At 46.7% G+C, this 24,767-nt stretch overlaps 1 protein-coding gene and 1 non-coding gene across 4 annotated transcripts in view; both read right to left on the reverse strand.

The window, feature by feature from the left end:
- plekhg2 (pleckstrin homology domain containing, family G (with RhoGef domain) member 2) overlaps positions 1 to 17,991 on the reverse strand; it is a 70,129-nt gene extending 52,138 nt beyond the window's left edge. For 2 of the 3 annotated variants that reach the window (XM_030443664.1, XM_030443654.1), the window contains exons 1-3: positions 17,913 to 17,990; positions 16,066 to 16,595; positions 9,056 to 9,156 (exon numbers count right to left, since the gene is read on the reverse strand). In XM_030443664.1, the coding sequence (XP_030299524.1) occupies positions 9,056 to 9,156; positions 16,066 to 16,545 (581 nt within the window). In that variant the 5' untranslated portion in view covers positions 16,546 to 16,595; positions 17,913 to 17,990. Of the gene's footprint in view, positions 1 to 9,055; positions 9,157 to 16,065; positions 16,596 to 17,912 lie in introns of all 3 variants that reach the window. The other variant, XM_030443645.1, reaches the window with a different exon arrangement.
- A 6,456-nt stretch (positions 17,992 to 24,447) lies between these two features.
- On the reverse strand, positions 24,448 to 24,539 carry trnar-ucu (transfer RNA arginine (anticodon UCU)). The gene is given in 2 exon segments: positions 24,448 to 24,483; positions 24,503 to 24,539. It is a non-coding gene; the product is annotated as a tRNA-Arg (tRNA).
- Between the last annotated feature and the right edge of the window lie 228 nt (positions 24,540 to 24,767).

The raw sequence follows: 24,767 nt of genomic DNA on the forward strand, positions 1-24,767 counted from the left end.
AGAGGAAGCAAGGAGAGGACACAAGGAGAGGACACAAGAAGAGGACACAAGGAGAGGAGACAGAGCCCTGTATCACCACATTAACCTGTTCTCTGACAGACACCAGAAACCTGAACACACCTGATTGTCTCACATAGTCTAAAGAAAAAGAGAAAAGGTTCTTGGACCCGGTTCTTTATCTGGACCGTTACCAACATTTAATGAGTTCTGTTCTGTTAAACTAACCCTGTTTCCATGGAGACATGAATCCCTGCTGTGATTGGCTGACGTCATGAGTCAACAGACCTGGCATCAACACACCGACCACATAAACTGCTGGACTCAGCCAATGATCTGTTAACAGTCACAGTGACAGCAAACAGGCTCGGCTCTGACACTGTGGACCGGTTCTGCAGGACGTGTCCTTCATCCTCCTTCTCCTCCTCTGCTGCTGCACATATGGACCCTGGTGGAAACTCCGCCCACATGAGCGTTTGACGCTCTGCAGACCTCGTCCTCACGTCTCTACTAATAATCCAGACCACCCATCACCTCCTCCAACAGTCCAGAGGACACCTTCAGCCTGAAGCTGCTCTGTGGCTGAAGGTGGATCAGAACCCGACCGCCTGACAGAGATTCTTGTTTTCCAGTAACAACACTTAAAAAATCACTCAGAGTCGAGAAGAGATGTTGATGAGACCTCAAGTGTTAAAGTTTACAGTGTGAATGAGTGTAAATCATAAATGAGTGAATGAAAATTCAATTAAGAGAAATGTGCGGTTTGATTCCTCGCCAACACACACACACACACACACAACACACACACACACCACATAGACACACACACACACACACACAACACACACACACACACACCACACACACACACACACACCACATAGACACACACACACACACACAAGGTTACACCACTAAACTCTCACTGCATTCTTAGTTAACAAGCTGAAATCAACTCTCTCATTATCACACATACACACATACACACATGCGCACACACATACACACATACACACACACACATACACACACACACACACACACACACACTCTCTCTCTCTCTGGCGTCAGGCCTCATTTTGTGGCCGGCGGACATCATTAGTGGGGGATTGTGGGAGAGGAAGAGGGAATTCTGGGTGTTTTTCTTTTGTTTTTATGGACTGACCACAGAGGGGAGGAGGGGGACGACAGGCCGAGAGAGAGAGAGACAGGAGGATGCAGACAGACAGACAGACAGACAGACAGTAAACTGAGAGAGAAACAATCAAAGCTGATAATCAGAAACATCTGACAAACATCTGGAAACGTGCTTTAACTTGGAGGATGCTGTTAAAGGAGCATTGTGTAGGTTTAGAGAAGAAACTCAAACTAAGGTCCAAGCTACAAGGGTGGCAGGGTCCGCCACAGTAAAGTTCTAGTGTTTACAGAACCGGAACAGACGAACTGATCCTGGACTCAAACACAGACGAGGCGATAACTAAATCCAACCTGGGGGAGCGGAGGTGAAGCAGACAAAGATAACTTCAAAATAAAACAGGAAACAACAACAACAAACTGCTCAGAGTCAGATGAAGAATACATGTTTCCACTTCTACATGTTTCACTTCTTGTGTTTGATGTTATATTTAGCTCCTCCCCCCTCGGTCCTTCACGCCAGCAGCTCAACATATTTCATCCTCTCACTTTTCTTCTCAGGGGTTTAAGCTGCTAAATAAACAAACCTAACCCTGACCCCAGGTGACCCCGCGACCCCCGACCCCCGAACAACCGACGCCTCCTCCTCTGCAGGCCGGGGCCAAAGCAAACAGCACCGGCCCGATGTCTGGTTTCCATCGCCACACGGAGCGAGTCGACTCTTTAACAGAGTGATAAACAGCAGCTGACGGTGCGGCATCTGAGATATGCTGCTCCACTACACTGATGGATGGAGGAGGAGGAGGAGGACGAGGAGGACGAGGAGGAGGAGAGCTATATAAGAGAGTGATAAAGAGAGGGAGAAGGGGTTACATTTTTCTGCTTTGAGCACTTTAATCTTAATATTATAACTTCATTTCTCTTGCAAATACTTGCGTGTCCTTTCCAGCTAACGTCACACTAGCTGCAGTACAGAACTCCCTTTGGAAAACTGCTGATTTAAGAACAAGTTTGACTGATGACTGTAACTGTTAAATAAAAGTAGTGAAGTAAAGTACAACAAAGTCTAACTCAGCACATTGAAGCTGAGCTGAGGCCCGGTACTACAGTAGAAGTACTTTATTACTCCCTCTGTCGGGGCCGTCTGAGGTCCAACACAAACACTTGTTCCTCTTCGGTTAAAAAGGAGCTAGTTTTCTTTCTTTCATGAGGACGAACCTGTAATCAGTGTCAGCAGCAGCGCCAACACCGACACGCCTCAGGTGAGTCTGATTTACCTCCCGTCAGAGGAGGAAACTCTCTGACGGACTGATGGAACACAAACAGCCTGCAGGAGGAGGAGAGGTTATCTCCGTCTCTTCTGCCTGAGTGGAAACAGTCAGAGTGTAATTATTCACTTACAGAACTATAATGTGATTTAACGTCACTATCAGTGAAGAGTCAGGAATAAATAAACGCTCAGTTAGAGCTGATTTGTTTCACTGAGACGTCCTGCTACTGGAAATAATATCACTTGTTATCACAGACTGAGGATCAGCACAGGGCAGCTGCTGAGAGTCGACTGAAAAACTTCCGTCTGTTTGTTTGAGACGTGGTTCTTCTTTATCTCCACAGAGAGCTGATCTCTTCCTGCTCGCTGTTGAGATTACGTTCATGTTCATGTCGCTCGTGGTCAACGGTGGTTTGAGTGTTTGATGGCGATGAAGGTGAATGTTAGCGTCTTTAGCAGTAAAACCCTCAACATGGTTCATTACAGCGATTCGGTTGTGGCCAGTTGTTATAAAATTAGCAGTTTTCATATGGGAGTTCTGTATTGCAGCTATAGGAAAGCTAGGAAAGAACACGTGCGTATAATCAGGAGAAATAAAGTCAAAACTTTAAAGGGACAGTGTGTAACGAATTAAGTAATTTATTAACTCAAATCAACGTCTTGGTTCATAAGTAAGTCCTCATTGGTGTACAATTACCTCTGACAACAATCTGACTTATCCTCCTGAGCGAAGAATTACCTATCTGAATATACACAGCACGGGCAAGCTCAATGGAGGCCGCCATGTCTTTCTGGTTTCAAAAAAACTATGGACTGCCGAGAGGGACACAAAGCACTACGTGGTACTACGTAGTGAGGCTAAACGCGTTTTCGCTCAGAGCTAGCTTGACTGCGGAACTGAGAGGGAGCCTCTAGTTTTATAGCCTTAATGACTAACTACATCTTTACCTCATTACTTGAATCAGTAGAAATACTCGACGCTGTTGGGAAAGAGTCCATATTTTGAAAATGAGTTTCTTGTCCGTCAGGGCCACCGTAGCTTCTGGAACGTCTCCAACGTCTTCAGAACGGGAGGGGTGAGCAAAGGAGTGTTGCAGTGTAGAACCTCACAGCTAGATGGCGCTAAATACTTGATATATTACACACTGTCCCTTTAAAAATAAAACTGCCATTTTAAAAGTTCTGTTCCGTTCTGTCGGCACGACTGTCGTTCTATAAAATCCCTCCGTAAACACGAGAACACACAAAAGATTACAGACGCTGTCGCTCACATGTCGGGCGATAAAGTCTACATCGACAATACAAATACAAAAAAAGAATCAAATGATAATGATAAGATAATAAAGAAATAAAATAAAGACACAAATGTTGGTTTTGTTTTTATCTCTTACTTTGAATTCTGTTTTCATTCATTACTCATTTAAATCGTATTTATTTCGGTATTTCTTTTATTTCCCCAAACTTTTTTATTCCTGCTTCACTGTACAAATGAGGTTGCTGTCCGTTAGCTCACAGCTAACAGTACGTTCATAGATGAGTTAATGTTTCAAAAAGTTTTTTTCTTGTTACGTTTCATCACGTCCTCAGACTTCCTTCCTCGCTTACTCAACAACATGTAGAACAAATGTCTTATTATATTGTATTGATCTTGAAAAATGTAATAGATTACTTTCTCCAGTCAGTGAAACTCCAACACATCATCATCTCTAACGTTTCCACTCTGACCTGCTGAAGCTCCATAAATCTCTCAGACGTTTGATAAACTCACTTCATTATGTAAAACACACACAGGGGGAATGTGTGTGTGTGTGTGTGTGTGTGTGGTCTACTTGTGTGTCCGTGGAAATGGAGACGTATAGATTATCTCCGGTCGTCTCCTCTTCAGAGAGCTGCTCTCAGGGTGGAGGTGAAGGTCAGACTCAGGTTCAGGTGAAGGTGAGAGGCAGAGGAATGTGTGATGTCATCGAGGTTGATATCAGTGCGCGCGTGTGTGTGTGTGACATCATGCGGCGTGTGTCGACCCCTGGTTAGCTCGACGGGGCTAAAGGTCGAATGCTAAATCAGAGTGAAGGAGAGAGCTGAGAGGAGCAGGCGCGTCGTCAGACCTGGACAGAGTCAGAATCATGTGTGTGTTATTCTTTCCCCCTCCGTGTGTCACTGATACTACCAGAGCCGTCTGTCAGCTCACTGTTCAGTACCACTGCAGTGTTTATAGTAGTTAGTTACTTTGGATATACGTAGGTTTATAGTAGTTAGTTATTATATATACGGAGGTTTATAGTAGTTAGTTATTATGGATATACGGAGGTTTACAGTAGTCAGTTACTGTGGATATACGGAGGTTTATAGTAGTTAGTTATTATGGATATACAGAGATTACGGTAGTCAGTTACTGTGGATCTACGGAGGTTTACGGTAGTCAGTTATTGTGGATCTACGGAGGTTTACTTTAGTCAGTTACTGTGGATCTACGGAGGTTTACGGTAGTCAGTTATTGTGGATCTACGGAGGTTTACGGTAGTCAGTTACTGTGGATCTACGGAGGTTTACGGTAGTCAGTTACTGTGGATATACGGAGGTTTATAGTAGTCAGTTATTGTGGATATACGGAGGTTTACGGTAGTCAGTTATTGTGGATATACGGAGGTTTACGGTAGTCAGTTATTGTGGATATACGGAGGTTTACGGTAGTCAGTTACTGTGGATATACGGAGGTTTACGGTAGTCAGTTACTGTGGATCTTCGGAGGTTTACGGTAGTCAGTTACTGTATATATACGGAGGTTTATGGTAGTCAGTTATTGTGGATATAAGGAGGTTTACGGTAGTCAGTTATTGTGGATATACGGAGGTTTACGGTAGTCAGTTACTGTATATATACGGAGGTTTACGGTAGTCAGTTATTGTGGATATACGGAGGTTTACGGTAGTCAGTTACTGTGGATCTTCGGAGGTTTACGGTAGTCAGTTACTGTATATATACGGAGGTTTATGGTAGTCAGTTATTGTGGATATAAGGAGGTTTACGGTAGTCAGTTATTGTGGATATACGGAGGTTTACGGTAGTCAGTTACTGTATATATACGGAGGTTTATGGTAGTCAGTTATTGTGGATATACGGAGGTTTACAGTAGTTAGTTAATATGGATATACAACAAACAGAAAAAGCTGGACTTCGGTGTAAAACAAGTAAGCGGGGAGAGTCTAAGAAGTTGGTTGGCGGGATGTTGTCGAGGAAATTGTAATGCTGCACTTAAACACGGCTGACTCGCCCTCGTTTGGTGCCATAATAAACAAGATGCTACTTTATGTTGTTGGCAGCTGCTGAATGTAACTAATAAAGTAACTTGTAATCTAATGTAGTTACTTTTACAAACAAGTAATCAGTAAAGTAACTAAGTTACATTTTAAAGGAGTAATCAGTAATCAGATTACTTTTTTAAGGTAACTGAGGCAACACTGTCCGGGTAAAGCCCTCCTAGCGACGCCCCTCAGCACGTTGCACTGTGACATTACCGATCAGGCTGACTCAGCTGCTGTCGTGGTCAAGTGCATCATGGGAAAGCAGCACTGATGATGTGTATTTGAAAAGTGCCCGTCTCTGATGCAGAATTTTTCATTCAGTTTGATTTATTGGTTTATCATTAACATCACTTATCCATCAGAACATCGTCGTCATCAGTCAGCGTGATGTCTTAAACTTCCTGTCAGACATCAGATCTATTGAATCAGTCGTTACTGAGCACGCTCAGTGTAGTCGTTATTAAGCTTCCATAACGAAACATGGCTCAACTCCCACTGTAACACACACACACACACACACACACACACACACTCAGTACCAGATGGGTAGACATAACAAGAGCAGAGCGACTACATCATCCAGCATAGCTCCAACATGACAACACCGTTATGTGTGTGTGTGTGTGAGTGTGTGTGTGTGAGTGTGTGTGTGTGACCCAGGACGAGGGAAGGGGGTTTTCTTATTTTCTCTCCTTTCTCGGACAAAGAAAGAAAGAGACAGAAACCAGGTCACACTCTGGACGACCCGGAGAAGGAGAGAGAGAGAGAGGGAGAGGGGGAGGGGGAGGGAGGGAGAGAGAGAGAGAGAAGGTGAAGGAGGTGAGCTGTAATTGCCTTGTTAAGAACTAATTAACTTCATTAACTAAAATCTAATTAACTGACTGTAGAGAGAGAGAGAGAGAGCTCCTTACTCTCTCTCTCTCTCTCTCTCTCCCTCCCTCGCTCGCCCACTCAGATAATATTTCCCATGAGAACTTGGGGCAGGAAGCCTGATGGAATGAAAACTGTGCTTGACTGTTAGTGTTTGAGTGTGTGTGTGTGTGTGTGTGTGTCTGTGTGTGTGTGTGTTGGAGCAAACACAAAGAAAGTGAAGTGTGAAAACAGGACTCTCAGCAGGGTGGAGGGTTATATTATGTGTGTGTGTGACATATTTAAACAGCTTCCTTCCCAGGCTCACACACACACACACACTCACACACACACACACTTCCTCTCTCTTTGTCTTTTCCTCAAACGCGATTTTCAAATCAAACGGGAGCGCTTCATTTCTTCACTCTCCAGTCTCAGGCGGGTGGGGTTCACTTCCGACTGACTGTTACAGACCTGATTGATTATTGATCAGTTGATTCACTTTCATGCTTGTGATTTTTGTCATGTTCCAGTCTAATCCAGCTGACAACTGGAGACAACACATCATCACCAGACTCCATTAACCAAATTAGGGATTTTAAGAGTTGTTGAGTTAAAACAAACTTTATAAACTTTATGAAACTGTGTCTCTGACAGATTCTAACTCATTGTCTCCTTCTTGTAAATTCAGCATTAAATGTAAAATATGAAGCCGACTATTAACCACATTTCACCAGACTCCCTTCACAAATCAGCTAATTTAAGGAGTTGTTGTGTAGCGTAAAGCTTTATAAACATTATGAAACTGTGTGTGTGACAGATTGTAACTCATTGTGTCCTTGTTGTAAATTCAGCATTAAATCTTTCAGCTGAAGTTGTTTGTCTCCTTGTAAAAAGTGTCAGTTTGTGGCAGCATGTCTGTACCAGCCTGTCTGCTTCTGTGTCTAAAGTGCTAAAGTCTTACCTGCCAACATTGATCAGCTGTTTGAACACACTGTTTACACTGATTTCACCATTTACACTCCATTTATGAAAGAAGAAACATGTTATTGATCTAAACATGTCACATGTTACAAAGACACTAAACAGTAACAATATAGGCTACTTCTTTGTCCCCGTGGAGAAAGTCCCCAGAGTCCCTTAACAAATGTGTCAGTTTAGTGAGTTGTTGAGTTGGAGACACTTTATAAACTCTGTGAAACTCTGTCTCTGACTCATTCTGCATTATTTGGACCTTCTTGTTCATTCAGCAAATGTTCTACATGAACTTCTTTCTGTCTTTGAGTAGAAACATGGAGTCTGTTTGTCTGTTCATTAACATCCGTCCAGCAGCGGTGAGATCACTCAACACGTCCTCCACAGGTACATCCCTCGCTGATGGACGACCCTTACAACTCTCTCGCTTCTGTACAAAACAACCACAATGCACTGCGGCAGAGCTGCTTGGCTCCATGTGAACATACCAGGACAGACGGCTGCTCGCACAAACTAGCGTGACACAGAAACAGGCACTCTCTCTCTCTGAGCGTGCGAGGCAGGGTGGAATAGCGCTCAGCATTCCTGCTCTGCAAAACCCGAAGAATCTGGTTCGGTCATATGAGCTCAACAGCTGCTGCACGCTTTCAATCCCCCAAAAAACCCACCAGAGCACTTTCAGTCGTCCCGGCGGGAATCAAACCCGCAGCTCTGGCAGCGCCGGTGCCTTGCTCAGTTCATTTCTGCCTCTGAATGTTTCCACGAGCAGCAGCTTATCTCTCCGTCTGAGTCCAACGTGTCGCCCACAAGATAGTTTCCAGACTCAAATCCCTCAAAATCCTCTGCAGGATTTTCTCCTTTCAGCAGTGAAACTGGAGTTTTTCACAATTAAATGAAACGTGAGCTAATGCTGCGTGTCCAAACGTGCACTTCCTGTTCACACCGCGGCTCTGCAGGACCTCAGGCCCGGACCCGCTCTGTTCTGCAAACAGTTCTGCAGCTTCATCGTCGTATAAACACGCACATTATGTGTTCCAGGTCCGTGTAGCCGCGAGCGAAAACACGACGACCAACACACAACAGTCAGCTCGGATCAGTCTGTTTCATTTCAGAGTCCGACAGAGGGTAACGATGGATTTCCTGGTTCTGGTTCTGCAGCGTGGAGGTCCAATTTCAGCTGCATTCATCAAATACAAAAGCTGCACATTTGTTCTGTCAGACGGGACCAGTTAGCGTTCTGGAGGCAGAGCCTGGAAACACTTTGCCCCATTTTTGGAGAGAGAGTCGATTCTGAATCAAATCATGACAACGAGACCAGATCCAGAACCAGGACTCAGCTCGACCCGACATTTAGTGCGTTCACGTCGAGGTGTCGGGTCACATGTTCCCACAGACAGACAGGCTCTCTGTAACTGAGGTCCAGCTACAGATTCATCTCGGACCACAGAACACAAGATCAGGAGGAGGCAGCGGTCCAAAAACCAGAACCTGAACAGAATAAATGTGTGTGTGTGTGTGTGTGTGTTACCTGTTGAACTCGTAGATGTCCTCGATGTTGCAGAACAGCGTGCTGACCTGCTCCGGCTTCAGAGGCAGAGCGCCGCAGTCGATGATGCAGCCGAGATAATCCTGCAGACACACACACACACACACACACACACACACACACACACGGACGCACACACACAAACACACACACACACACAAACACACACACACACACAAACACACACGCACACACACACGGAGACACACACACACACACAGACAGGATGTAAGATAAGTAACTCAGACACTGATGAACTGATCACGAAGGGTTTTTGAGTCACTCAGGTGTTTTCACTAATTAGTCTGACCCACAGCTGTGTGTGTGTGTGTGTGTGTGCGTGAGTGTGTGTGTGAGCGTGTGTGTATGTGTGTGTGTGTGCGTGCGTGTGTGTATGTGTGTGTGTGTGCGTGCGTGTGTGTGTGTGTGTATGTGTGTGTGTGTATTTCCTCTCTCTCTGTTTTAGGTGAAAGTTTAATTCTCCTGTTTGATGAAAGTTTTACAGCTTTATTATTTAACAGCGGTTCTGATGAACAGTGAGAACTTCTAACACATCTGGGCTGAGGTGGTTCGGCTCGTTGAAACTCGGGTTTTGGGGACCAGAGGGAGGCCGGATCCAGACCGGCACAGCCCGGTCGGTACTGACAGCTCCTCCTGTTTCCTGCTCTCTACATCTTAACTTCACACCTGTCTCAGCCGGCTCTCTGCTCTTTCTCACCTCTGCACGTCTCTCACACAGAACCGGACCGAGCGGCGCTGTAGGGTGCGAACAGGAAACCACCTGAGCTGCCAGAGAGACGATGGCATCAGACAGGAAGTCAGACAGGAAGCAACAGAAAGAAAAACAGGAAGTCAATAAAGACGCAGAGAAAGAGAAGCTGGTGATCAGAGTCACGATGACTGACGGAGGAAACGATCAGAACCTCAGACACAAACTCAGAACCAACAGATACAATAATGACACGTCGGGAGAATTTCCATCTGTGTTTGTGTAACAAAACCGGAGTTTAATCCAGAACATGGTCTGGTTCTGTGTCCGAACCCAAAATGAAAAACTGAAACATGAATAAAACTCCAACATGGACGACTGCCATTCTGTCATCGTCTTTACTTGTGTTTGGTTAAATTCTGGTTCTGACAACGAGCCGCAGCTGAACACTGAGTCATGAAACTCACACCAGGGTCCGAGAGTACCGGACCTGCTGAGGATGATCACACAGGAACTGTTCTTCACCGTCTTTGTCAATTTATTGATTACGCTTTATTTCCCGCGGGACGTCTTTGGGCCGCTGAGACGACAGGAGGCGGGTCGTGTGAAGTCCACTTTCATAAATCACAACTGCAGCGTGGAACCAGAACGAACCAGAGCACAGATGAATACGATGAAACAGAAACACAAGGCCCGGTTCTGGAAAGTTCTGGCCTCATTTTTGCACAGTGGGAGGAACCGGAGACGGGTCGGTCACTTAATATGAAGTCCTGACGCTTCAACTGGTCTGAGATCAACTTTAACGGTCCTGAAGCTCATTAAGCCGCTCTGAGAGGCTCGGACCGGAGCAGAGAAGTGACACCAGCGCCGTCACTGCAGAACCGAAGCTGTCAGTAACCAGAACCGGCCCGTCTGCTGCTGCTCTCTGACATTAACTCTGTACAAACTGTGTGTTCTGTCTGAGGTCAGTCCGTCGTGTTGTAATGGAAACTTTAACAAACTGAGTTCCATCATCCGGTCCGGTCCGGTCCGAGGCCACATGAGGTCACTTCCTGTAGTAACTAGTAATTAGATTACAGTGGAGAGGAGTCAGGAGGGCGAGAGGCCCGCGGGCCCGGAGAGAATCAGTCCAGAAACCACAAACAAGTCTCACATCATGGCAGGGTTTCATTAGCAGCGCTGCAGCAAACAGAAGCTGGAGTCACTAACAGAACCGCTGCCATCAGAACATTTGGACCCAAAGTTACAGAAACTGGTCCAAAGAGGAGAAAGAGAGCAGAATCTGGGAGAGGCTGAGGTCCAGATGACGTGTCTCCACAGGCTCAGCGACCAGAACATAATCTCATTTACTATAATCTAATACACTGTTTAAGAGCTCCTCTGCGACAGTTAAAGATTCTGGTTCTGGTTCCAGTCCAACATTACAGTCAGTGGATTAACATCGGGTCAGCGCCTTTGCTCAGCTGGTTTGTTCACTGATGTTACAAAAAAGATTTAAACGTGGTCAGAACTCCAACACATCGTCAGGTGATCCAAGAGATCCAGACACCTGGAGTCTCATCCGGTTCTGTTCTGATCCGACAGGAGGAGAGCTCAGAGATTTCTCTTCACTCCTGTTGATCAGCCTGACTGCAGCAGTGATTCAGAGCGGACCTCCAGGTTCTGTTCTGCTGACTGCTGACTGGAGCTGGAGGGAAAATGGACTTTACCTCATGAACGTAATGTTACAGAGAGGAGACAGAGAACCAGAACCAGAACCAGAACCAGAGTCTCTGCTGAGTGCTGACTTCACTCTCGTCTCGTTCTCTGACGCCGTCCTGAAGTCACAGCGACAGACGACCGGGTGAAACGCAGCGTTACCCCGAGGAAACTTCAACGCAGAAATCCTGAAGATAAAAACTTTACAAACCGACAGAAGCTTGTTCTGATTGGACCTCGACATGAAGCAGCCGTCTGATTGGTCAGAAAACATGCAGAGAAAGAAGCAAACGAGTAAAATCTACAGAGAAACAAATAAAGAGAGAAAATAATCTCCGTCCCAGTTCTTGTTCTTCTGTTTTTTTCCAAAATTGGACACAAAAACAAGCTGGTTGTGTGTGTGTGTGTGTGTGTGTGTCTGTGTGTGTGTGTGTGTGTGTGTGTGTGTGTGTGTGTGTGTGTGTGTGTGTGTGTGTGTGTGTGTGTGTGTGTGGTTAATGAGGGGCCTCGGTCACATTCATCACCTTTTAAAGGCAACAGGAAACACACTCCGGGAGAGAGAGTGATGGGGTGAAGACAGAAAGAGAGAGAGATGAGTGAGAAACGAGCGAGTGGAGCGGAAAGAAGAAGAAGAAGAAGAAGAAGAAGAAGAAGAAGACAGGAGGAGGAGGAGAAAGAATGAGGAAGAAATACAGAGATGCTCGGGGAAAAGGTTAACTTAACATGAAGAACGAGGAGGAGGAGGAGAGTCTTTGTTTAAACTGGGTCACAGAGAGACGAGGAAGTTCAGCAGTTGAAGAATTAAGATCTAAAGTGTCGTCAGTCTCCACGACATCATCGACGCCTCGCTGTTCCTCCGCAGGGCAAATCCAACATGGCGGCTCACAGCTGGAAGCTTTATCCGATGTTACCAACAGTTACAGAAATGTGAGATGAAAACACGCGACCTGAACGTTTAGTCTCGTCTCTCGGAACGCAGTGCTCCCAGAATGCTTTGCAGGGACGGGTCCAGTTCCACGAGAGGTTCTACAACCGTAAACCTTCACATCCATCACCGGGCCAGCACAGAGTCAATCAGCGGCAATCAACGCAATGCATGCTGGGTAGATTTTTGGTCTGATACAAACGTAACAGTAGACTAAGAGTTTGGTTCCAGTGAGAGTGACCCGTACCAACAGAGGTTCTGAAAGTAAATCAAACATCTGGATTTAAAAGACTCTGACCTCACAGTAATCCAGTAAATGTACCCGATTAAAAAGTTAATGATCTGTGTGACGATCATTAACACAAACATCCTGTGTGATCGATGATCGAACAGAGACGATCGATCACTTCACAGTAACGTGGTTCTGAACCCGCTGACCCGACACTTCACAGCAGGTGGAACACTTCAGGTTCTGCTCCGATCACCGTGTACCTGCAGCTGTGAGCGGGTTCTTTAAATGATTCTTGTTCGGACTGAACATCATCCAGAACCTTTTGTTCCTTCTCTTCTGTCATCTCTTTTCTTTCCTCTCTCTCGCTGTAACATTTCCCTCCCTCCTTCTGTTTTTCTACTTTCCCCCTCTCTCGTCCCCCCTGATTGATCCCACCTCCTCCACCTCCTCCTCCTCCACCTCCTCCTCCTCCTCCTCCTCCTCCTCCACCTCCTCCTCCTCCTCTTCTTCTTCTCTCTGCTCGGGCTTTCTCTTCTTCTTCTCCCCCCCGTCATCTGGTTCTCCCTCCTCCCCCTCAGTTTCCTGTCCCACTTGGCTGCAGGTCAACATCAGGATCCCCGCGGCACCGAGAGCGTCTCATGTTCGCTCCGACGCTCGCAGACTTCTCTCGCTCGCAAAACTGCAACCAGATCTCAGAACCAGAGCGACAGATTGGACCTGTCTGTTACTCAGAACTCTGCAGAATCAGCAGGAAAAGAAAAGAAAAGAAGGTCCAATCGTCGACACTTTACGAGAAGTTACTCTTAATAAATGAGTTTATAAAAGTGACGGAGAGAAGCTGTTCTCACTCCTCACACACACACACACACACACCCACACCCACACACACACACACACACACACACACACCCACACACACACACTCACACACACACACACACACACACTCACACACGGGCCTATTATGGTCGTTGGTTCAGATTCCCAGCGAGCGTGACATCATGGAGCCTCAATCAAAACCAGACTTCAGCAAAACCTCAAATACAGAAGAGAGCAGCAGGACAAGGGCTTACATTACACACACACACACACACACACACACACACGCACACACACACACACACACACTCACGCACACACACACACACACACACACACACACCATCTATCAGACCTCATCAGGAGAGAGGAATTCTGGGATTGCAGCTTTGAAAAGTTTAAAGTTCACGAAGTTGTTTTTTTTCTTTTACTTAATTCACTAATGAACCTTTTTCAGCGACGACAGCAGGACGATTACGAGTTGTGTCGTTTGTTCGTGACCTCGGAGTGTTGCTGGAAACAGGAGAGAGTCAGGAGGGATTAACCAACGAAGAAGAACGACGTGGTGATGAGAGAGAGAGAGAGAGAGGTGGAGGTTCGTCCTCCGTGAAGGTCAGAGACAAGAAACTGACAGACAGCTGATAGACCTGATGACAGCCACGAGTGTGTGTGTGTGTGTGTGTGTGTGTGTGTGTGTGTGTGTGTGTGTGTGTGAGAGGGTGTGTGTGTGTGTGTGTGTGTGTGTGAGAGACAGTGTGTGTGTGTGTGTGTGTGTGTGTGTCATGGCAGAGGATGAAAGCAGCAGTAAATTCTCTCTTTTTACTTCAAAAGGATGTTTCACACTCCAGTCGGACACACACACACACACACACACACACACACACACACACACACACACACACACAGTGCCAGGTTGACTCTCGGTGCACCTGGACCAATGATGGATGAACCACACACACACACACACACACACACACACACACACACAATCAAACAACCCAGTCAGCAGATTCTTCCTGAGACGATTCTCTCATTCAGAACTCCCTTTGAAAAACATCATTTTTTACTCATGAAGAACTGTAAACTGGCGTCCAGACGTGTGTCCGACACATTCCTCCAGTAAAAGTGAAATACTGACGGCAGTAAACTCGTCGAACCGTCTCTTAAATTCAAACTGTTATTAAAGATTTATCATGGAAGTTAAATATGTTTTTTAGTAGAGGTTTCAGAGTTTTATACACGTTTCCTGAAGCAGCTCAGAGGTTTGGTTCAGTTTATCTAAGAAGGACAGACGTCAGAATCAAACCTCTTCAGCTCGTCTTCCTGACACTCATTCACTCTGAAGTGACATCATCGTCCAAATGTGAGTTTATACCAGCATGGTTTATAATGCGAACACGCTAATGTTTACCACCATCGTCTCAGTTTACAGTGTTAGCATGCTAACAGTTAGCACTTTGCCTCTGAAAACATGTGTGAACATCTGAACCAACTCTGACGTGGATTCATCCAATGACCACAGCAGCCACCGACCAGGGAGTAATAGATTACATGTAACTGGAGTACTGTAGTGCATTGTGTGTAATGAACATACAAGAAGTAACTGTAATGTGATTATCAAAGTATGGAGATTAATAATCACCATTTATTTCATTAACTGTTGTTGAAGCAAAGTGAAAACATCTGTTAGAACAGAGCTGTATGTGTGTGTGTGTGTGTGTGTGTGTGTGTGTGTGTGTGTGTTAGGGAGGAGTTAGCTGTAGCCTAGATTTACTGGCCAGGTGTGAATGCCTCTGGGCCAGTTTACCTGCAGCTGGCCTCCACACACACACACACACACACACACACACACACACACACACACACAGCTGTGTGCTGCGGCCTCTCTTCCTGTTTCTATTTATTTGTACATCAGAACCGCAGCAGCATTCTGATTGGCTGACAGGTACTTTAAACGAGGCCAAATCACCTCAGTATATAAAGTCATGGTTTGGTTACCGTGGCAACCGATGAGCCACAAGCCACCACCCTGATGGAAGCTAACCCTGATGTTAGCCTGTGGTAGCTAACCCTGATGTTAGCCTGTGGAAGCTAACCCTGATGTTAGCCTGTGGTAGCTAACCCTGATGTTAGCCTGTGGTAGCTAACCCTGAAGTTAGCCTGTGGAAGCTAACACTGATGTTAGCCTGTGGAAGCTAACCCTGAAGTTAGCCTGTGGAAGCTAACCCTGAAGTTAGCCTGTGGAAGCTAACCCTGATGTTAGCCTGTGGTAGCTAACACTGATGTTAGCCTGTGGAAGCTAACCCTGATTTAGCCTGTGGAAGCTAACCCTGATGTTAGCCTGTGGTAGCTAACCCTGATGTTAGCCTGTGGTAGCTAACCCTGATGTTAGCCTGTGGAAGCTAACCCTGATGTTAGCCTGTGGTAGCTAACACTGATGTTAGCCTGTGGTAGCTAACACTGATGTTAGCCTGTGGAAGCTAACCCTGAAGTTAGCCTGTGGAAGCTAACCCTGAAGTTAGCCTGTGGAAGCTAACACTGATGTTAGCCTGTGGAAGCTAACCCTGATGTTAGCCTGTGGAAGCTAACACTGATGTTAAGTTTCTCACCTCCACGATGCTCTTCAGATCTCTGACGTAGGCTTGCTCCGTCTCCACGATCTCCAGCATGACTCGCTCCAGCCGTGACAGCTGTCTGGGCGTGGCCACTGCTGCCGCCGCCTGATTGGCCACATGTCCATTAGTGGGTAAGATCCCACCTGCCACCTTGGTAACACAGACTCCGCCTCCTCCTCTCCCTCCTGGCGTGACGAGGGGCGTGAGGTCCAGGCTGATGTCGGAGCCGTTCCTCTTCGGCGTGGAGGACGATGACGATGATGAACAGGCGTTGTATGTCGGCACGGCGCCGTACGGCAGAGAGGAAGAGGAGGAGGAGGAAGAGGAGGAGGAGGAGTGGGAGGTGTCCTGCAGGGAGACGGAGGAGGCAGAGGAGGAGAGGGAGAGGGAGGCGGGACGCTCGCCATCCGAGCAGACGGTGTTGACGGAGGTGCAGGAGGAGGACGAGGCTCCTCGGTCGCCGGACGACATCATCCTACCCACAATCCCACTCAGAGACGAGACTGAGGAGGGACGCTTGGCGGCTGCAGAGACACAGACGGGACAATGATTCAGTTCATCAGCTGTTTTCATCCTTTAAAGACAACAAAGTTATTCATTTAAGAAAACTTAAAGAAACAGTTTCTTTCAGCGCAGTTTTTTCTTGCATGGATACGAAAAAACAAAAACATCAGTTCATCCAGAAACCAGCATGAAACAATCAGCACACGAAGATCTGAGGAGCGTTCATCAAATAACAGACGGAAAAAGTTCTGACGTGACAAATGAACATGAGACAGTTTGACCTCCTGCAGCTGGAGACACATTCACTCTAATGTGGAACACAAAATATGAAACAAACTAAATAAAACGAACGAGGTGAAACAACCACAGACACGGAGCTGCTAACACACTGCAGGCCGTCCTGACGTGCACATTAATGAAGCTGACATTATTAAACACGTCGGTACACACCAGCATAAAAAGACTATTTTTAGTTCTTAAAACCTAAAATATTCCACCAACGTTAACTTTAATGATCACGTCTGGTCCTCACATGCAGACGGAGTGAGGATTTCAGAACCAAAGCTGAGTTTCAGAGACTCTGCAGACTTTTAAAGAATGACAATAATTGAATAATACCCTGTAACAATATTCTTACATAGATATTAATATTTGTAGTTTTACTGCATTGCTATCTTCTCTTCAGGGACTCGTCTCCAGCTCGGTATCTGTGAGCATCAATGTGTTTTACAATTTACATTTCATTACACTGTACAGTGAGAGAAACTGTGAACACCTCAGGAGGAGAGAGCAACGAAACACAAACTCTGCACCAAAAGGCCCGAACATAAAGAAACACCAGCTCCTCAGAACAGAACAGAACAGAACAGAACAGAGACGCTCTGTGCCGTCAGCGAGCTGCGACAACAGACCAGTGTCACAGAAAGAGGAACTTCTGACCTGAAGTCACACAGAAATAATGCTTCTGTTGTGATCCGGAGATAAAGCGGCTCCGCTGTCACCACAGCAGAGAGAACTGACGGCTAACATGCTAACATGCTAACAGCTGCTGCAGGCGCTCCAACATGTTCACTCATTAAGCTTCATTGTGTTGCACCTTTAAATAAAGACAGATGGAGACGGACTCACAACAGGTTTACACAGCTGGCTCACACACACACACACACACACAAACACACACACACACACAAACACACACACACACACACACACACACACACACACACACACACACGTGTGAAAGTGTGTGTTTCCATCCAGACACCTGTGCCGTTAAACCGTTTTCTGCCGGCTGAACACAAACTCAGAAACTCAAACCAGCTCGATGCGACTCCTACCTGACACCAGAACCAGAACATGTGTCGGCCCGGCCCGGCCCGTCAAATGATCTTCTGATTAAATTAAAGGCGCGACGACCTGCAGCTGTGTCTGTCAGAGTCAACAGGAAGTGTGTGTGTGTGCAGCGGAGTGAAGCGTCAGATCACCGCCGACACACACACTCGTCTGAGACTTCCTCTCTGTGATGGTACCAAACCTGGCAACCGCGGTCCAGCCCATAACGAGAGTTTTATTGGAAGTTTCCTGGGTTGGTTCATATTTTATCTTCTCATAAAACACTTTCACTCATGTTTAAAAACCTAATCAAATATTTCCCGTCTCCAGACAGCAGCACACCTGACAGACACCGGGCCGGGCCCGACACCGGGCCGGGCCGCACCGCTCTTTAAACCTCATTAGTTTGAGCTCCAGACGTCAGAGGAGGAATGTTTCCAAGTGTTAAATGAGAACATTTTCCTACGAGCAGCCGTGAGACCTCGTTGATACTTCAGCTTTATGAGATTACACGTTCAGAATCACTTCAGCAGCTGACACCTGAACGCACCACAGCTGACACCTGAACGCACCACGTGTACCAGGAGCTCCTCGTACACGTGGTGCGTTCAGGTGTCGCCGTGCAGCAGACGTGTGGTCACAGACTTCATACTGTATTTGTCGGATCTCAGGATGGTTCCACTGAGAGATCGAACCCGACGACCCGCCGCTGTTTCCACCGTCGTCACCGAACACAGAGACTGGATCTCTGAACATTCAGCTGTTGTTCAAACTGTAGCAGAACTGTACCAGGCGCGTTCATCCGGCCCACATACGGCGTGGAATGAAAGCACTTGGCCACATGAACCGAAAAAAACCCAGATCCATCCCGCCAGAATAAAATGCATCCTGTTTGTTGTTAAGAAATGAAGTCGACGTCTTCAGAAGAACGACACAACATGAACTCAACGAGCTCCACGTGAAATAAATCAGACACATTCTGTCCCGGAACACGTAGAACAGAACCACAGACCCGAGCCGGCAGAGCGATCATATGAGGATAACGACCCTCCTCCTCTTATCAGTGTGGCTCTGATCCAAGACAGAAACCCGGCCTGACATCATGCTCGTGGTATTACTGGCGCTGACCTCATCACCTCATCATCGTCATGACACCAGTGCAGAATCTCTCTCCTGCCTCCAGCTGATCCAGAACTCTGCTGCCACATCACAGCCTTCTCTCAGCATCCACTTTCAGATTGTACTGATCCGAAAGGCCTCGGTCCAAGTGGTTCCACATGTTCTGTTCTGTGTTCCTGATGTTGTCTGTGAACCCACGAGGTGAACGAGCCGGTTTCATGACTGTGTTCTTGTTTTTATTCACTCTGCGTTTTAATCAGAACCGTGTCAGAACCGGTTCATCATTACGATCATCAGCTGAGACAGAAACTCTCAGTCTCAGCTCCATCCTGACATTTAATCACACTGCTGTCATCGTCCCGGTTCACCAGCACCAGACAGAAGTCAGCTGGTTGCTACCGGACCTTCATCCGGTCGACCTTTAACGTCACAAACAGACCGGGTCCATCAGCATCCTGCAGAACGTTTCATTCCTTCAGCTGAGACAACATTATCTGTCTCCTCGTCTTCCTGCTACAGATTTATATCATGGACAACTTCCGGGTCAAAACCCGGCACCAGGACCGTGGTGCATGCACCGAACACAGAGGCCACTTCAGGTCCGACTAAGGCGACAACATGAGAGAGTGAATCGACTTCCGGCCACATTATCTGGGTGTGTTTCCCCGCGATTCCACCAGAAACGTCTCCGCCACACCAGCTGAGCTGATGGTTTCACTGCAGTCTCTGTGTTCACTTCCAGCAGGTCCGGTCCGGTCCGGTACGTATCTGCTCCGTCCAGGTCCGGCAGTCCGGAGCCCTCCAGAACAGATACGCAGGACTTCTATATCTGGCGGATGCCGGAGCACGACAAAACAACTTAGCTGAATTTGGCATCGAGCAGACAGGAAGTCACGCACCGAAACATCTGGTTACTTTTCAAAATAAAACACTCAAATCTCAAACACAAGCTCTTCTGCTGATCCTTCAGTCAGGAACACTTCCTGTTGTGTTTATAACACAGACCTGTAACTGCGGTCGCCACTGATCATGTGATTATCGCAGGAACTCCTCGGCCTCGCAACGCCAGCTGTCGACCGTACGGCGCCGTGGCGGACTCAAAGCACGACCGGCGGGGGGTTACCGGACGGCAGGGCAAAACCGGGCCAGAGCCGTAACGTAGCAGACACGTTTCTGGTGGAACCTCGTTGGAACCTCGTGGTTAGTCCGACTGTGAGAGATTCAATTTAGCAACATTTCCGTCATATTAACATTTTCACATGAACTTTAACAGTCCAGTTTCAGTCGGACAAGAACTGAGAAGCAAAACTGAACCATAAAACCATGAGAACTGTATCAGACAGAAACAGAAAATAAAAGTGTGGGTTCATGATGTCGTCAGTCTGAAACCTTCAAACCTTTAATGTCTGATTTTAATGTATTTCTTTATAAAACTAAACTTCTAACAGTGATTTTAACATTGTTAAACGTCGGGTTGTTGGTTCATGTGAATCTGCAGCTCAGTGGAAACGATTGTTTAAACGAGGCTTAAAATCATCACATCATGAAGAGAAACGGTCAGAACCACCAGCTCATTCTGATCAGCTGATCGTACAGGTTAATCACATCACCTCCTGCAGAACAACAGAAAACTGACAGCAGATCAGTTTGTTTTCAACACAGCAGGAAAATTAAAAAACACATTTCTGTTTCACTCTAGAATCCAAAATTCATAAACAGATTTAGTTTCATGTGACGTTTGTAGAATCACAGAAACGCACAAAATCAAACTGAACAAGACGGACGTGAACGTACTTACAGTTCGTCTGCTGTGTGTGTGTGTGTGTGTGTGTGTGTGTGTGTTAATATACAGGATGTGGTTTGGCCCGTTTCGTTCTGGTTCCCTCTCTCTCTCTCTCTCTCTCTCTCTCGGTCATCAGGCACAAAACTTGAATCAGACTCGAGTCTTCTCACGAGCTGCAGCGTCGGCCAATCACATGCCAGCTCATTTCTGCTCCTGTACAGCATTCTGGGTAATTTATGATTCTGTTACACGTGACATGTCACCACAGCTCCATCCGTCCTCTGGTCTCGATGTTTCTTCCACCATTAACTCTTCAAACGCGACGCCGCCGCCTCATTTTCAGGTTCCAGGAGTTGTAAAATGTGACAGAACATGAAGCTTTAATTCCTCGTCGTGTCTCTGTTACGTAACTCTGACATCCACCTCAAACACACAATCCAGCCTGAGAGACGAGAGGAGAGGCCTCAGGTCACGTTACAGATGTTGTTCAGAGGACGTGCAGGTGAGAGGTCGATCATTAACATCCACCTGTAACATGTTCGTCCGGTCTCTGATTGTTTGTGATCTACAGATGGACTTCTTTTTAAATCTTTTCTTTAAAACAGCCAAATAAAAGTCTCTTGTTACAGAATATCAGACCTCATCGATCTGAACCTGAAGGTCTGAGCTGTGAAGCGTCTTTGAGGTGGACGTCTCCGTTAAACACATGCTGTGAAGCTGTGAAGCTGTGAAGCTGTGAGCTGTGAGATTCCAGCGGTGATGACAGTAATCAGAGCGCAGCTCCGGCTGTCATTACCTGCCGACAGCGACGCAACACGTCGGCACGAACACATCACAGCCTGCCGACCGACACGAGGACGACCGCAGGAACGCTGTGTACATGCTGGTGATGTTCTGTCTGCGTTAGAGAGTCCGACAGTCGAGGACGACCCGTCCTGTTGGACCGGAGAGGTCGGGTCGGCTCCTCGGACCCCCGAGGATCCACATGTTCTGTTCTGTTCTGTTCTCACAGAACGGACAGAAAACTTCAGCTCAGCTCAAGTTCAGAATAATTCAATTTCCCTTCAAATGTTCCTTTTTAACAAACGACTGACCAGAATCAGCTGTGTGTGTGTGTGTGTGCGTGTGTGCGTGTGTGTGTGTGCGTGTGTGTGTGTGTGTGCGCGTGTGTGTGTGTGAGATAAGGTGACATGTTGTTGGAGACGGAGACAGGAAGTTGAGTTGTCTGAAACCATCAGACGGCTGATGTTACGACTCGCCCGTTTGACCTCTGACCTCTTCACAGCCCAAACGCTGCCAAAACACACACGCACACACACACACACACACACACACACACACACACACACACACACACACACACACACACACAGTCTCCTCGTGTTGACACTCACTCGTCGTCTCTCAGTGAACTCCTTTAAACAATCTGCTAATTTTACATCTCAGTTCTTCCTGCTGATTGTTTCAGAAATCGTCTCTTCTTAAACTGACGGCGCTGACAGATTCTGTTTATCTGATTGTTTGTTTCTGATTCATTCATAAATCTTTGAATCCTTCAGGTCCAAACATCTGCACGAGCTCAGCTGACAGGTGATGTCACTGATCAAACATCTGACTCGTGACATCATCACGTGATCGTTCACAGATCTTCAGATTTGAGTCATTTGAAGATCGTAAACCTGAAACCTGCTGATTGAATGTTCCAGTTTGTTCCTTTGGTTTAAACCCAAACGGACCCGGCTGGTCCGCTGCCTGTTCCTCATTATGTCGTTATGTTGTGTATGTTCGTTATCACGGTCCTGACAGCGGGGAGGCTTCACCAGCCGGCCAATCACAAAGCAGAACACAACCGGAGCTCAAAATAATCTTTATGTCTCGCTCTTCACTCCGTCTCCTCATCACATGTTACACCTCCCTCTCCCTCCTCCTCTTCCTCCTCCTCCTCCTTCTCTTCCTCCTCCTCTTCCTCCTCTTCCTCCTCCTCCTCCTCCTCCTCCTCTTCCTCCTCCTCTTCCTCCTCCTCTTCCTCTTCCTCCTCTTCCTCCTCCTCCTCCTCTTCCTCCTCTTCCTCCTCCTCCTCTTCCTCCTCCTCCTGCTCTTTCTCCTTCTCCTCCTCTTCCTCCTCCTCCTCCTCTTCCTCCTCTTCCTCCTCCTCTTTCTCCTCTTCCTCCTCCTCTTCCTCCTCCTCCTCCTCCTCTTTCTCCTTCTCCTCCTCTTCCTCTGTTTCTATGCTATCCTTCATCTTCTTGCAGTCTTATCTTGGGCGTTCTCGCTATTTTCTGCCTCGTTCTTTTCTATGGTTATAATCAACAGATCTGCTGTGGCATTTTATTGTGTGTGTGTGTGTGTGTGTGTGTGTGTGTGTGTGTGTGTGTGTGTGTGTGTCAGAAACATTGTTCAGTTCTGCACTTTATCGCCACAAACCATACAACTTCCTGCACACACAGTATATTGGTGTGTGTGTGTGTGTGTGTGTCCACCTACACGCCAAGTCTGCAACAATCAGAGCTGCGTGCACAGATTGTGTACGAGTGTGTGTGTGTGTGTGTTTCTACACATCTGCCTCTATGATAATTGCAGTGTGTTCTGCTATGTTTCTTGGTGTGTGTGTGTGTGTGTGTGTGTGTGTGTGTGTGTGTGTGTGTGTGTGTGAAATCTAACTATGGAAGCCAATATAACAGCCGAGCAACCAAACAGCATGGTGGCTGTGTGTAATTACACATCATTACCGAAGCCTCTATGTGTGTGTGTGTGTGTGTGTGTGTGTGTGTGTGTGTGTGCCCGTGTGTGCATGTGTGTGTGTGTGTGTGTGTGTGTGTGTGTGGGTTCGAGGACAGGAAGTCACAGCTCAGAGAAAGCTGAGCTCTGAAATAAATCTGGTGAAGCGACTCTCAGCGAGGAACAAACAAGACGCGACTCTTCTGACTCAAACTGAGGCTCATTGATCATTGATCACTGATCATTAACATAATACCTTCAACACAAAGGCAGCACATCACCAGAGTCACTGCTAACTGCTGCTAACTGCAGCTTACTGCTGCTAACTCCTGCTAACTGCTGCTAACTGATGCTAACTGCTGCTAACTGCATTCTGTTATGCACCCGTGCCTGCAGCCTCTGTTAGCTCGTTAGCTCAGTTAGCAGTTTAGCTACCTTGGGAGTGTTGTTGTTTACATGCTAGCTGGTTAGCATGCTAACTTCAGTATCGCTGCAACAGACGTATTTCTTCACATTCTGCTCAAATTTAAAGTTTTAACACTAAAATTCTCACCAGCTCGACTCTGGTGGGACTCGAACCAACAACCTTTGAATCACTTTATGTGATTCACTAGAAGTCCAACGCGCCACTGAGCCTGTGTGACCTCATGTGATCCTCTCGGTTTTTACAGAAGATCTGGAGCGTTTAACATCCGTGTGCGTCACTTCCTGAAGTCACAAAGGAGCCGAGAAGCATGAAGACTTTAATTAAAGCAGCATTACGCAGAATTCAGCATGTTATGTGTTCTGGCGCCCCGACAGTTTGATCTCAGTGTAAGAGAAAACAACTCCTGTATCATCAGAGGAACTACTTTCTTATGTGGCCTGAGCACAGAGGAAACATCTGATCACCTCATGGTGGAGCTGCGACGTATAAAGCTCGACTCTGGTGGGACTCGAACCCACAACCTTTGAATCACTTCCCCTGCATCGAACTAGAAGTCCAACGCGCTGTCCATTGCGCCACAGAGCCCATGTGTGAAGCAACAATGACAATATGTCTGTACCTGACTTCTCGACTCTTCTGGACTCTGGTGGGACTTGAACCCACAACCTTTGAACCTCTCCTGACCTTGTATAAAACAGGTTTTAATGCCTAGAAAACATATTTACAGACAATAAGAGTAAAGAAAGAACATTTAAAACCAGAGAGCTGCTGAGCGTGTCGCAGAAACATCACTGAAAACAGTTTAAAGGGAGT

This window comes from Sparus aurata, chromosome 2 (genome assembly GCF_900880675.1).
Source record: "Sparus aurata chromosome 2, fSpaAur1.1, whole genome shotgun sequence".
Taxonomy (NCBI): domain Eukaryota; kingdom Metazoa; phylum Chordata; class Actinopteri; order Spariformes; family Sparidae; genus Sparus; species Sparus aurata.